We start from the raw sequence: 14453 nt of genomic DNA on the forward strand, positions 1-14453 counted from the left end.
TCCAGAACAGCCTTTTTTTCCAGGGAAATCCTCTGTGCCACACGAGTCTCATTCCTGGCCTGTATCAGGCTGTCAGGGCAAGGCCCAGCTCAGCCCACACTGCCTTGCCCAAACCCAGCTCATTTCCTGCACACTTTTCCACAGCATGAGTAAATTCACGTTCCCCTTGCCCCATCCTTCTCCCTTCCTCCCGGGACATATGTAGCCCCTCTCACACACCATCATTACCACTCACCCGTCACACGGAATTCTGCTTCAAGGCACGAGAAACATGGATTCACTTTAGTTTTTCTTTAGATCTGGCTGTTGAAAGGCTCCAAACCTACGGTGTTTCCTATGGATCTTGGGAACTGGGGCCCTGGAGCTAAGTGCCAGAGCCAGCTGGGCCCTTCCACAGGAGGAAAAGTCAGGTTTGTTAAGTTCCCTGAGGCTGATCCAGTTGCCATCACCCAAGCCCCAGGAATAAACAAAGGGAACAGATCGGTGCCATTAAAAACACGGAAACATCCCAAATCCGACTCCTGGGATGTGCTGGATTTTTGCTTTCACTGGCAAAAATAAATGTTAAAACATGAGAATTTGGTTCACTCTTTGCTCATCCAGGTTTGCTGGGGAAGGGTTTTGTCTCCTTTGCTGCTGAAAGGCAAAGGGAGATTTGGGAAGAGCGATGTGATCCCTGTGGGATTTCAGGATGTTTGGGACGGTCAGTCAGTGGGATGGGCTCAGGGGATGGATGGGGTCCCAGAACCTGTGCTGGATCAGGCACAAGAACAGGAGTTTGATGGAAAAGGGCTTTTCCCATGTTTTTCTAATGGAGCAATGCAGCACAATCCCTTTCCCTGGAATACCAGGCCCGGAGCTGCCGCATCCCTCAGGCCTTGTATCTGCCCAGGTGCTCACGGGCAATGATCACTCGCTGGATCTGTGCAGTGCCCTCGTAGATCTGCAGGGAAAACCAGAGACAGGTGAGCCAGCAGCTGGGAAAGGTGCTTGACCAGAGCCTGCACACCTGTGACCCCTCCCTGTGCCAGGCCAGGGGGCAGGAAGAGGGAGAACTTGGAAAAATGAGTGACAGTGACCCGTAAGAGGCAATAACCCATACAGGTGTGTGTTCAGTGCAGGAGGGATCCAGGGATTCCCCAGGTATCCAAACACCTGTGTGTGCCTGGCACAGGAGAGATCCAGGGATCCCCCAGGCAGAGCCCAGGCCACCTCCAGGACAGCAGAATTTGGGGATTTCAGTGTTTCAGCTCCCTGAAGCCTGCCTGAAGTTGCTTTGGCAAATCATTCCCATACCTGCAAATCCACTTTCTTTGCAGTCACAAAATCAGGATAATATTCCCCAAACTGCACAAAGTTTCTCCAAGTAAAGCTGCTGGAATTGTAAGGTCCAACCCCTTTCCCAAGTTCTTGCAGGGATGGAGGGGAACAGGAAAAACAGCCCAAAATTTCACACTATATCAGAGTAATTTGAACAATTTCAAAACCTCAGCAGGCCTGGCCATGCATTGACGATGGAGCTGTGTGATGGAGGATCTTGGTGGAAAAACACCCTAAAATGGGAAAAGAGCCCGATTCTGACAGTCTCATAGCTTGTTCAGCTCCTCTCTGAGGACTGAAATCAGGACTGAGAACTTTTTAGTTCCAAACATCTGCTTTCTGTCCTTGGGGAGGGAAACATTCCTGGCTGGTGAGAACAGTTGGAATTTTAAAGTCAGCTGTAAAAGGAATGTCAACCACCTGAAGCTGCAGCAGCTGTGGTCACTTGCTGACAGGTCAGGGCCCATGTGTGCTCCCTGAGACCTGTTTGGAGCAGTTCCAGGCAGTCGTGGTTAATGTTGGAAAGAGGGAAAAGGTGAAGGTCGCTGGGTTTCCTAAGGAAATTAATTCATTCCTGCTGAATAACAAACTTGAACCAGCAGAGGAATTCTGGCATGGGATAATTTCTTGGCAATAACACTGCAGAAAAAGCAATGGGGATTACGGGTGTCTGTGGGCTGAAAACGAGGAAATATGACCATGTTTTGTTCTTTTGGAAAAGAAACCAATACATAAATATCTGAAGAAGTGAATCACCATGGGCTGTGCCCCACGGCCATTTCTGCAGCACGCAGAGGGTAATTAATGCTAATTAATTAGTCCATGGGCCTCAGTGCTGGTGACATCTCAACCAAAGCACCTGCCCAGTGAGTGGTAAGTTGAGAACCCCCCTGATTTAATGTCTTTCAGTCTCCAAATCTTTTTAGCCTGCGTCCATCCTGACTGCAATTGATCAGCAATCAATTACTTTGTATTGAGTGCTCCGTCCCACTCACCTGATAGATTTTGGCGTCCCTCATGAGCTTCTCCACAGGATATTCTGTGTTGAAGCCATTGCCCCCGAAGATCTGCACAGCATCAGTGGCCACCTGGTTGGCGACGTCCCCGGCGAAGGCCTTGGCGATGGAGGCGTAGAAGGTGTTGCGGCGGCCGGCGTCCACCTCCCAGGCGGCTCGCTGGTACCCCAGCCGGGCCAGCTCCACCTTCATGGCCATCTCCGCCAGCAGGAATGCCACGGCCTGGTGCTGGGAGAGTGGAGGACCACGGGGTGAGCCTCAGAGGGCTGCAGGGGAAGGAGCCTTCCGCTTAGGATCGTGGAATCGTCGGGGTTGGACAAGACCGTTAAGATCATCAAGGCCAAGCCTCGCCCAGGCACCATCACGGTCATCACTAAACTGTGTCCCCAAGTGCCACAAGGACGGGGACTCGACCAGAGCCAGGCCCTTCTGGGAATAAATCTTCCCTAATCTATAATTTTATCTTCAATTCTTAATTTGCAAATTCAGTGCCCTTGGGAAGTTGTGTTTGAGGAGTTCTATGGAATTGGGGTCTGTGTTGGATCAGACGTTCCCACGTGTAACTCTAAATGTGTGGAAGACGTTTTACAGCAACTTCTGTGAGCCAGAGGGACATTTGATAAGAGGATCCATGTTTACCCCTGAAAGGATTTTCTACCAAGGCTGTTGACATAGAAACCACAAAAGAAAGAAGGATTAAATAAGAGAAACCTGCAACTGCCTATTCCAATGAGCACTTTGTTTGTCTTTCCTGACCCGTAAGTAAAGTGTAAACTCAGGAGTTTTGTAAGAATGTATAAAAAGCACGCATGCTATAATGAAAACGGGTTTGAAGCCTTCTGAAAACGGAGTGTTTGCTGGGTGCTGTGACCGTCTCAACTACGACATTAACGCACCTCCACGATGGGTTTCCCGAAGGTTTTCCTCTCCAGCGCGTACCTGGTGGCCTCGTCGAGCGCTCGCCTCGCCAGCCCCACAGCCCCCGCTGCCACCTGGGTGGGCACAGTGCGGGGTGAGCAGCAGAAATCCCTGCCTGCTTTGTGAGCAGCCCACTCCTGGCACTCACCGGGGGCCTGGTCTTGTCAAAGGCGCCCATGGCGATCTTGAAGCCAGCGCCCTCCGCGATCAGCACGTTCTCCTTGGGGACTCGCACGTCCTCAAAGACGATCCCGCGCGTGTCCGAGCAGCGCTGGCCCATGTTCAGCTCCTGGAAGAGGGAGGTGCCACGGAATCAGATTCTTCCCAGGTACAACCAATTCCATCCTTTAGTTCACTTAAAGAATAAAGGAAGCTTTTTTTACCTTAAAGAAAACACTTCGGTTTTAGCTAAAACGCACCAGAGAAACACGAAATTACCAGTTTGGCCTCCCCAGCCCAGTAAGCCCCTGACCTGTCACACCTGAGCAGGTCACTGCCTCCATGTGGGAGATCAATTCTGAGGCTGGAATCCTTCCTTTGGCCCTTTCTGGTTCAATTTATCCTCTGGAGGATTCAATTCTACATATAATTCACTTCTATCCTCTCACACGGGAGAGAAAACAGTCAAGAACCCACTTGCAACAGCTGCGAGACCCAGCTGTGCTGCCAAAAGACAGATTCATAAATAAATCAGGTTTTCAGGTTCCAAATATAAGCAAAGAGAGAGAAAACCAGGGCCTCCATGGTGCCTTACTTGGGCAGGAGCAGCTGAAATTGCAGCAAACCAGGTGGTTTTGGGGAAAGTTCTGCCAACTTCACTCCCCCTGGACAGCCTTGGCAATTCCATGTTCTCAAAGGTTCTTTTGCAGCTGGGCAAAATTGTCTGCTTTAGGCCCTTCTGAGTAATTCTTTATCTGAATTCATACAGTTATAATTCTATTGTCATTATATCTGATTATGTACATTACATATAATTACATATTATTATATGTAATATTATATGCATCTATAATTCCATAAATATATGTAGATGTAAATATAATTATTAACTATCTGATGAACAGGGCACTGTGAGAGTTCCAATATACCTGTCTATGAGCCCTGACAAGGCTCAGCCATTTCCCTCTCATGGCAACTCATCGTGTTACTGGTTCAGGAAGGAGCAAGAATTCCTGATGGTTACCTTCCTGCCAACCTGGATCCCAGGGCTGTTGGCCTCCACGATGAAGCCCGTGAAGGCTTTGCTGGCCGGGGCCCGGGGGTCAGGATCAGTGCGGGCGAGCAGGAAGTACCTGGGGAGCACAGAGGTGGGGGTTCAGCTCGTCCCCAACATCAGACACTTCGTGCCAAAAATGCTGAGTGGTTTTGCCCGTGTTTGTTGCACTGTACAAGAAATAGAGCGGTAAGCTAACAGCCCTTTTTAACTGGACCTTCAAAAAAAAAAAAAAAAAAAAGAAAACAAACGAGGGGGCAGGAGCACGAGGAATGTCGGTGATGTCTGGGCATCTCTTCCTGCAAAATCAAGGTTTAATGAAATTTCCTCAGGTAAACCTGCAAAGCTTCTCCACCTTTCCCATGTATTGTCTCAGTATACCACTCTGCCTCCCAAATAGCCCAAAATAAGCCAATTCCCAGCACATCTCTAACGATTATTGTACTGGGAATGCAGCATTGTGTGTAAGGCCTTTTCCTCTCAATTGAAAATATTTCCATTTTACTCTTCCCAGTATCATTTGTAAATGAGGTTTTCGTGTCAGCAATTGCTGTAAATCCCATTTAGGGGGGGTCAGGAACGTGCTGGGAGAGTCTCTGTGAAGGTTCTGCCTCGGGCAAGAAGTTAAACAGTGAGAAATCCCAACTTTCATAGATAAATGTATAAAGTTTTTCCTCTTGAACTGAGAAGTGTTTGTGTGTCGGGGTGGGGCGAGTGTAAGCCCGAGGAAGGGTCTGTGCTGCCCTCCCCGGACCCTGCAGCACAGCCTGGGCTCTGGGACTCCTTGGAAATGTATTACCTTAAGTCAGTTAAATCTCAGAGTTTTTCTGTTTTCCCCGTGAGTGGGAGGCGTGCCCAGCTGAGTCAGAAGCAGCTGATCCCTGTCTAGGAGCCAGGTCAGGGCTCTGTAACCTGAGCATTTTGGAGTTGGCTCTGAGTCTGTTCCAAAGGGAAAGCAGAGGGAGCTGCGTCTGCGGCAGCACATTTCTCTCTCTCTCTCTCTCAGGATTTTTCATAGCAGTGCACAGAGAGAAAGAAAGAGAAAACGATTTCTATTTCTGCTCCTTGCTTTTCTCATGTGGAATGTGCTCGGAGAATTGTTTACCTGGGGTGATTGCTTGGTTGGATTCTGGTGAGGATTGTTTGGGCCTGGTGGCCAATCCGATCGACCTGTGTCTGGACTTTTGAGAACAGGGTCACGAGTTGTGAGTGAGTTAGATGTGACGGTTAGAAAAAGTAGGTTTGTAGTTTTAGTATCCTCCTTTACATAGTATATTAATGTATTATAGCACAGTTATAATAAAGAAAACATTCAGCCATCTGAGCTGAGTCAGACATCAGCATTCTTCCCGTTGGGTTCGCCTGCATTTTACAGTATGCCTCTGGTTTCAGCCCAGCTGAGCGGCATTCTGAGCGGAGCTGTGGCACCCTCGAGTCTGGCGTCACTAGCCCGTTCCCTCTCTGGGCACCCACAGCACTGGGGCTGCTGGTGCCGCTTCCCGATGAACTGGCGGCACACCGAACACTCTGGTTTGTGGCACACCCCTAAAGAAACCCCAGCAGAGACCAGTCTGCCCCCAAAAGGAACGCACCAGTTGGCCTTCCCGCCGTTGGTGATCCACATCTTCTGCCCGTTGATGACGTACTCGTCCCCCTTCCGCTCCGCCCGGGTTCTGATCCCGGCCACATCCGAGCCCGCCCCTGGCTCCGTCACACAGTAAGCCTGGAAGAACAGCCCCCAGATCCCAAGGGATGCACATTCTGGGCTTGGGAAACCACAAATTCACTGTGGAATGTGGGCCGTGACCGACCCAGGTCACACAGACATCAGAGGCTCATCTGTCATTAATTAATTACTGAAGTAATGGGATTCCCCGATCAAACGCACATCAGGGGCTCCTCTGTCATTAATTAATTAATCAATAGGATTCTCTGGTCACACTCACACACATCAGGGGCTCCTCTGTCATCCTGCCCAAGTATTTTTTCTTCTGCTGCTCATTCCCAGCGATGATGACGGGCATTTGCTGGAAGAGAATGTTCAGAGCATTAACCTATCACCCCAAGGGCCCAGAGCCCAGTCTGGGGGACCCAGAGGCCAGTGTGGAGAACCCAGAGCCCAGTCTGAGGGCCCCATTCCCAGTTCCAGGTGGGTGCAGGACTCACCCCCAGGGAATTGGCCTCGATGGCCGTCTGCACCCCAGTGCATCCGTATGCCAGCTCCTCTGTGATCAGACATGCCTCGAAGGTGCCCAGCCCCAGCCCACCTGTGGGGGGACAGGAGGGGACTCAGGGGGGTCTCAAGTACAGAATATTAATGATTTACAAGCATTTATTATCCCAAACATCTCCCATGGGCACCGAGTTCCATCAGATGATCTCCCTTGGGAACGCCTTGGGAAATAGCGCGCTGCCAGATTGATATTTTTGTTATTTGTTTCTTTTCATTGAAATCAGATGATTTAACAATCCCATTTCACCATTCTCAGGGGGATTAATTTTGTGCTCAAGGTGGGACAAGAGGCACAAAATGGCCAGAAGGTGCCACCAGGGTGTGTCACTGCTTTACATCTGAGCATTCCCTGGGGAGCTCTTGGGAGGTGGAAAAGGGCTACGTGAGCTCTGATGTCTCTCAAAACCATCCATTATATCCCTGAAATCCCTTTTTCCAGAGGCAGGGATTAGTGCAGCAGACACCATTTTACCTGAGAAATTTTAATCACTTCTTCCCTTTCCCATCTCTTTTCCCATTTTGATTTTCATTTGAACACTCATTTCCATGATCTTCTCCCACAACTCTTCACACCAGCCTCAACTTTTCCACCCCCACCATCAGTCTCATCAATACCTCCTTTTCCAGGCTATCTATGGATGTCCAGCCAAACTGTGCTGATGATTTCCCACTATGAAACCTGATGGTTTTTCAAATTCATTCCTGAATTTCAAGTGTTTTCCACCCACACAGCCCCTCCCTCTCACTGCTGGGGGTCAGACAAGGGGACCTCTAAAGGCCGCTCTTGATTCAGACCTTCCCATGATTCTCAGGCTCTGCTGCAGAAACTCAGTTTTTGATACCAGATTCACCAAATCAGCCAGAAAGACCCAACAGGACCTGCTCTGGACACTTCCCAAGTCCACTTTCAGGGAATCTGAAACGTAATGTTTTAATCCGTGGTTACGCGCTGGCTGCACCTCGGCGTAACTGATTCTCAGGAATGAGCCCTTCAATTCTTCCATCCACAGGAAGGATCAAAGCAAACCCTTGAATTCCTGACATGGGGATCATAACAATTGGGATCTTGGGAGAAAATCTGGCCGTAAGTTGCCACATTAGAATCTGATGCCTCGCCTGATCCCATCCAGCCTCGCCACAGCCACGTGTGCCAACCTGCCCACAGATTGCTTTGGGATTGCTCCCGTGTGCAACAGGTAATTTTACATGTAATCCACAATTTCACACCACAATCTCCTCCAAGGCCTTTTCTTTGGTTTATTTTAGGGATTAAAAGGGATCACACTCACCACAGCTCTCTGGGATGTGTGAATTCATCAGCCCAAGCTCCCAGGCCCGTTTAATGAGTGGCACTGGATACTGAAACAGAAAATCACAGCTGATTATCACAGGTAAAATTTCAAATTTTGGGTTAAGAGAAGAATCTGGTTTTTCCTCTTGTGGGGTGGATTTACCTCCCCAGTCCTGTCATACTCTGCAGCAACAGGAATAATCTCCTCCAGAGCAAATTTCCGGGCAGTAGCTTGGAATTCTTTCTGTTCATCTGTCAGTTCTGTGGAAAAAATAAGGTAACATAGTCATAAAGAAGCTCAACTTCCTCCTTCCCTCTGAACCCCCCTGAGCTCTGAGCAATGCCCACAACAGTATTAGTTATAAAATTATTCAAAAATTACTGGAAATGGAGCAGAAAGTGCCAGGTAATAAAATGCTTTTACCAAAAACATCTGTCAAGCATCTGCTGCTGCCACAGAGCATTTGCTGTAATAGCTCAGGTGTGCAGAAATTTGTGTCGCATCCCTAGACCCACAATGTTCCCCTGGTGCTGCTCACGGTAATTCTAATGGTTTAAAAGCCAATGGGGGATATTTGCTCAATGCTCAGGCCATTTGTGCCATAAAAAATGCTCAAGACAGTTATAAAAAAGAAGAAAGTCTCTGAAATATCACCCCCTGCCCTGGCTGTCCTGAGCTGGAGAGAAAAAGGGCTTTTTGTTTTCAAATAGTTTTTATAAAAAGAATAGAAATCTATTCCAAATAAACACTTGTCTTGGAAATTCCTCCTGAACTGCAGTGCTGTTGCTTGGGTTTTTCGGTGGGTTGTTTTGTTGGGGTTTGTGGTGGGGGTTTTTCGGTCTGTTTCTTTTGGTTCTTTGTTTGCTCTCCCCGCCCCTGCACTGCCATCTGTCCCTCCCTGTTCCCTCCCTTCCCAGCCCTGCCGCGCTCACCAAAGCTGAAGCCGTTCCCAGGTTTGCCCGGCTGCACGTTTTGGGCAGGTTTGCTGGAGCGCGACCTCCAGCCGGGCCAAAGCAGGGTCCGGAGCAGCTGCAGCAGGAAAGGACCATGAGCATGAGGGAATACCCCAGACCAGAATGAGGGGCCTGTCCTAAAGGTGCCAGTGCGGCCTCACAGCACAGCAAGGGACGCAGGCTGTGACAGGTGGCACACGGGGGAAAAAAGGGTATTGTCAGAGAACACTGGAAATATCTGTAAAGCCCAAAAGTGAACTGTGGGGAGAGCTGGGATCGAGCATGGAATGCTGAGCTATTGAGTCAGCGTGTGTGCACAGCTTGGGGGTGTCCACAAGGTGAAGTTTTACCTGTGGGGTTTTCACAAGACACAAGTGTTGCAAAACTGTCCTTTCTCACCCATGCTTTCCCTTTTTGCCTCAGTTTTCTTACCAAACTGCTGCCACAGATGTGTAGGGAAAACAAAACAACACCACACCAGGAAACAGCCCTCCCAAGTGTTTTAGACATTGTTTGAAGTACAACTGACAAAAAGGTGTGTTAGAAAAAAAGACAGGGTATTGTAATCATGGGGGTTTATTTGTTTGGGCTTTGGTTTGGGTTTGGTTTTGCTGGGTTTTTTTCTTAAGCATGATCCAGTTCTACACAGCATCTCCACCAAAAGGTTTACACAAAACTAGGAAAAGCCCAGAATTCTCAACAAAGCTGAAAGTGACATACCCCCCAAAGGAGTTGCCAAACACCCCTGCAGAGCTGAAGGTGAGGGTTGGGCAGGGGGATCTCCCCAGGGGAAACACAGAGTGGCAAGAGACCCAAGTCCTCTCACAGGGATGAGGCACTGGAGCAGTGGGGGTGCCCCACGCTGGGAATATTCCCAGTCAGGTGGGATAGAACTGGTCCAGCTGCTCCAAGTGGGGTGGGACTGGTGGTCTCTGAGGTCCCTTCCCACCCAAACCAGTCTGGGATTCTGTATAAGGGTTTGGGCAAGGATCTGCTCACTCCACCAGCCTCGCTGTCCACTCCACGCTCAGACCCAGCTCCTCATGCCCTCCACCTGCTCTGCCCCCACTGAACCTCAAATCCCGGTGCCAGGAATATCACCCATTAGATCCCGTGCCCTCGGGGACAGTTGCCCCCGCCGCTCCCGCTGTCACTTGAGGCAGGTGGCCACGTCCCAGCGCTGGGGCACTGGAGGGACACTGGATGAACACGGCAGAGCCGGCGCCCTTCACCTTTCCCCTACTTCAGGAATGACGGGGAGAACTGGAAGTGCCGACGCAGCTCCCGGGGCGGGCGATAGATCCCGATAAAAGCAATGTTCCCAATTTCCAACGGGACGGGCACCGACCCCCGGGGGAGCAGCGGGCAGCGATCCCCGAGGGAGGAACGGAGCGGCGCAGGACGGGCAGCGCGCAGCGACCCCGGTTCGGGACCCCCGGGACTGAGGCTGGCAGCGCCGCCCCAGCCCCAGCACGACCCCGGCCCCGTCCCTCCTGCCCTGATTCCCCCCCGTGCCCCCCGTGTCCCCCGTGCCCCGCTCACCCGGCCGGCGCTGAGCGCGGACATCGCTGCGGCGGTTCCAGCGCTGCTGGGCGCGGGGCGGAGCGGAGCGGGGCGGTCGCAGCGCCCCACGCCCCCCCAACGAGGCGGTGCCCCCCGAAAAGAGCGGTCCGAGGTCTCCTCCGCGCCCCTTTACCCTCCTCTGCCCCGTTTTGCCGGGGTGACGGAGAATCGTCTGCTTTGGTTTTCCTTTCGCCGTGTGAAATTGCCTCGCCGTGGGTTCGCCGTGTGAAATTGCTCGCGGGTCTCCCACGGAGGGTTTGGGTTAATGCGGCAGAAACGGGTCCCTGCCTCGGGCAGGCACTTCTCGGGTTAAACCAGAAGGTTAAAAAAAGTGACCGTGGTCTCACAAAGGCTTTGCTCCGACCGCGCCTGGCTTTGACTCCGGTATCGGTGGAACGGCGTGGCCAGAGATGGGACCGGAGCTGGGGCAGGGGCTGGCGCACCGGGAGCGGCTGGGGGAGCTGGAAGGGGGCTCAGCCTGGAGAAAAGGAGGCTTAGGGGGGACCTTCTGGCTCCACACAACTCCTGACAGGAGGGGGCAGCCAGGAAGTGATCGGGCTCTGCTGCCAGAGAACAAGGGGAAACGTCCTCAAGCTGTGTCAGGGGAGTTTTAGGTTGGACATCAGGAAGAATTCCTTCATGGAAAGGGCTGTGAGGCCTCGGAAGAGGCTGCCCAGAGAGGTGCTGGAGTCCCCGTCCCTGGCGGGGTTCAAGGAATGACTGGACATGGGACTCAGTGCTCTGGCTGAGTGAAGACGTAGTGTTTGGTCAAAGGTTGGGCTCGCTGATCTTGGAGTCTTTTCCAACCTTAGGGATTTCAAGACTCTAAGACTTTTTCTCCCTGTAGTTAAATAAAAGATAATGTGTAACTTTGTGTCTTTCCAATGTTTTATTAAGATTTTCCTGTGTTCTTCCTGTTTTTAAATCCAGTCTCAAGCCCACAGGATGTGTGGGGTTTGGGGCTGTTAAACATTCCCTGTCCAGCACTGCAGGTTCTGCTCCACAGGTCACATTCCTGACTCCAGCTGGGAGTTCAACTCCTGAGCAGCCCAACTTCTGTCCATGGATTATTTATCCCTTACTTGTACAGTTCCTGCACACCTGCGACAGTAGTGAAGAACCCCACGCCCATTCTTTCCACGTCGAGTTTTTTTATGAAGACATTAGCACCACTCTTCCCATCTGGAGGAAAGCGGTTGGGATGGGGATAGAGGCAGCGTGGATGGAGTCCACGCTGGGGATGAGGGGATGAGGGAGATGGAGGCGGCTGAGAGCGCTGGGACCCAGCTCCTGTGGGGCAGGATCATCTCACCTGTGATAAAGATACCAACTGGTGTGAGATAGGTGCGGCTGTGTGATCTCAGCGCCAGAAAAAAAAAGAGCTACGCCTTCTTTTAACATAGGAATTGGAGTGTTAGAAAGCTTTTCCCAATGGTTTGGTCACAGCAGTGCTGAGGAACAGGGAGACCACGGCCAAGTGAGGGAGGCACGTGGAAAACTTCCGTGCTCACAGGGGATCCTTTCAGGAGCCTGGAGAGCTGCAGGGTAGAGCGAAAGATGAAAATCAAAGATGTTGCGGAGTGCCCGGGCATTGACTCCCAGGGCACGGCCGCCGCTGGGTGCTCATGCGGGGCTGGGGAAGGCGCGGCCGCTGCATCGGGGGAGGCGAAGAGAGGCGGGACGGGACGGGGAGGGGAAGCGGGAGATGGAGGCGGGCGAGGGCGGATCCCGGCGGCGGCTCGTCCCGCCCCGGCGCGGCCGGATGTCCCTTGCGGCGGGACGGAGCGCGGCAGCGGCCGCGTGGTGCGGGCCGGGCCCGGGGCAGGTGGGGATGGCGGGGCTGGAAGGGCCCGGGGCAGGTGGGGATGGCGGGGCTGGAAGGGCCCGGGGCAGGTGGGGATGGCGGGGCTGTGCAAGGGCCCGGGGTCGGTGGGGATGGCGGGGCCGGGCCCGGGGCTGTGCAGGGGCCGAGCGCGGCGCTGCCGGAGCGGCGCGGCCCAGGGCGGAGCGGCCGGGCCGGGCGAGGCGGCGGCGGGAGGACGCTCGGGCCGAAGGCGGCGGCGCCGGGCCGGGGCCGCGGCAAGGCCCGTGCCGGGGCGGCTCCGGCCGGGGCGGTTTTCCCGGCGGTTTTCCCGGGGCGGTTTTCCCGGCCCGGGCCAAGGGCTGCGCTGCCGGGGCCCGGCTGCAGTCGCAGGGAGCGGCCCGAGCTGGGAACGGCGGCTCCGGGCTGGGAGGGCCGGGCCGGGCGAGGAGGAGGAGGAGGAGGAGGAGGAGGAGGAGGAGGAGGAGGAGGAGGCGGCGGCGCTTGTCGGGCCCGGGATGAGCGCTGGCATGTATTATCTGAGCGGAGCTGATGTCTCTCACCGCTTTAGCTCTAGAATTACTCTGAGGCCCGGCAAGCCCCCGATCCCTCCGGCAGTGGAGCTTTTGCCGCTTGTGGGATCGAGTCCTGGTGCCAGCCTTGGAGGCAGCTTGAGGAGAGGGGTCCCGCTTGGCATCTGCCCCTTTGCCAGGTGGGGCAGGTGCAGGTCTGGGCTGAGCCGTGGGTTTGTGCCCATGCGGGGCTCTCTCGTGGCCCGAATTCCATGGTTTGGCAGTTTGTGCTGAGGTGCGTGTGGGAATGTTGTCTCGGGGTGTCCCTGAGCCCCCGTGTGCTGGCAGAGCTGTGCAGGTCCTGCGTGTGCAGCTGGGCTGGTGCAGCTGCAGGTGGGAGTGTGCAGGAGGGAAGTGGCACCTGTGGTCAGCCCGGCCCTAAACCTGGAATGTTTTGTGCTTCTTGCAGGTGTCCGGCTGAGCCTGGGCTGTTCTGGCCAGCCCAGATGTGTGATCCAGCATTTTTGAGAGTCTGCATGGCTGCAAGTCCTGGTGAGGTGTGTCAGGTGAGGTTTGGGGTGACTCAGGTGCTCTCGAGGTCCTGGGGCTCCCGGGGCTTTGGATGCACAGTCAGATGTGCAGCCCCTGGGAAGGTTTTCTGGGGGTGTGCTCAGGGACACGCAGCTCCCTGCCGCTGTCCTGGGCTCCTGTCAGCTCCCGAGGCATTGATTTGTGGGGAGGGGAAGGAAAGGGGCCAGGGCCTCTTGTTAGTTCAGGTCCTTTTGTGTTTTTGAAATCCAGGTTGTGCTTTTCGTGCTGTATTTTCTGCAGGAATTTTAGCGTTCCTTTGATTTTATTAAAACTATTTTTTGTTTCATTTTTGTGTCCTTGGAGAGACAATGATCGTCGTATGGGGAGGAGGGAGAGCTCAGGAAGGAGGAAGGATGTGGGCGAGGTGCTTGTAAGGCCTGTTTTACTTCTCAGTATCCTCTGATGTTTTTGGCAATAACTTCAGCTTATTTTTCCTATTCGAGTCTGTTTTCCCAGTGATCAGTGAGAGATTTCTCCCTGTCCTTATCTCAAGGCAGGAGCCTTTCCTTGTATTTTCTCTCCCCTTTCTGCTGAGAAGAGCAGGCATAAAGCAGCTCTGCTGGGTACCTCTCATCCATCCAGTGTCAGATCACAAGCTGGACCCTGTCTTATGGTTTTCTATGTGTTGTGATAGTTGTGTGCATCTACAGGGAGGCAAAATATGGGATCCTGAGCCTCTAGATCCAAAATATTACCATTTCCATATGCTAGCCGAGGTACCATGTGTTCCCTGTACTGCCGGGAGCAGCGGATCCTTTCAGAGGTGCTGACACCACCAGGCAGGACCCCCATGGACCCTTCCAAACATCCAGCTTCCTGCATGGAGCAGCATTCCCTGGAAGGGCTGAGGCTCTGGGCGTGGCTGGGGTTGAGGAGACCAGCCCTGAGCACTGGCCATGCTGCGCTGGTGAGCCCACAGCTGGAATGTGAAGCCACCCACCAGCAGCTCCCAGAGGCAGATCCCCCCATCTGCAGCTCCCAGCGCAGCCTTTCCATCCGGAATTCCCCTGGAGCTGACCCCAGCCTCAAACCCGACATCTC

The 14453-nt window shown here is 53.1% G+C and overlaps 2 protein-coding genes and 1 non-coding gene across 5 annotated transcripts in view; 2 read left to right on the forward strand and 1 right to left on the reverse strand.

Moving 5' to 3' along the window:
- Positions 1–261: 261 nt before the first annotated feature.
- On the reverse strand, positions 262–10578 carry LOC128802622 (medium-chain specific acyl-CoA dehydrogenase, mitochondrial-like). Its single transcript, XM_053969183.1, has 12 exons — positions 10488–10578; positions 8925–9021; positions 8155–8252; positions 7990–8059; positions 6634–6734; positions 6414–6494; positions 6060–6190; positions 4438–4546; positions 3403–3543; positions 3233–3328; positions 2316–2564; positions 262–943 (listed from the first exon to the last, which is right to left on the reverse strand). Exons 1-12 carry the CDS (start codon positions 10509–10511, stop codon positions 872–874), a joined length of 1269 nt encoding a protein of 422 aa, XP_053825158.1. The 5' UTR covers positions 10512–10578; the 3' UTR covers positions 262–871.
- A 1667-nt stretch (positions 10579–12245) lies between these two features.
- Positions 12246–14453, forward strand: part of LOC128802620 (antigen peptide transporter 2-like) — a 45268-nt gene continuing 43060 nt past the window's right edge. For 2 of the 3 annotated variants that reach the window (XM_053969176.1, XM_053969180.1), the window contains exons 1-2: positions 12254–12333; positions 12881–13387. The gene's annotated coding sequence lies outside the window, so the exon portion shown is untranslated. Of the gene's footprint in view, positions 12334–12880; positions 13388–14453 lie in introns of all 3 variants that reach the window. The other variant, XM_053969177.1, reaches the window with a different exon arrangement.
- LOC128802637 (small nucleolar RNA SNORD45) lies at positions 12820–12903 on the forward strand. The gene has a single exon (XR_008435517.1). It is a non-coding gene; the product is annotated as a small nucleolar RNA SNORD45 (small nucleolar RNA).

Source organism: Vidua macroura, unplaced genomic scaffold (genome assembly GCF_024509145.1).
Source record: "Vidua macroura isolate BioBank_ID:100142 unplaced genomic scaffold, ASM2450914v1 whyUn_scaffold_127, whole genome shotgun sequence".
Taxonomy (NCBI): Eukaryota; Metazoa; Chordata; class Aves; order Passeriformes; family Viduidae; genus Vidua; species Vidua macroura.

Excerpts from the sequence above, each read along its gene's own strand:
- LOC128802622 (XM_053969183.1), bottom strand. The coding sequence starts at position 10,511 with ATGTCCGCGCTCAGCGCCGGCCGG. Across the intron at positions 8,060-8,154 it reads AGTATGACAGGACTGGGGAG|TATCCAGTGCCACTCATTAA; the intron begins GTAAATCCACCC and ends TTTCTGTTTCAG. Across the intron at positions 6,191-6,413 it reads CAGAGGAGCCCCTGATGTGT|GCTTACTGTGTGACGGAGCC; the intron begins GTGAGTGTGACC and ends CTGTTCTTCCAG.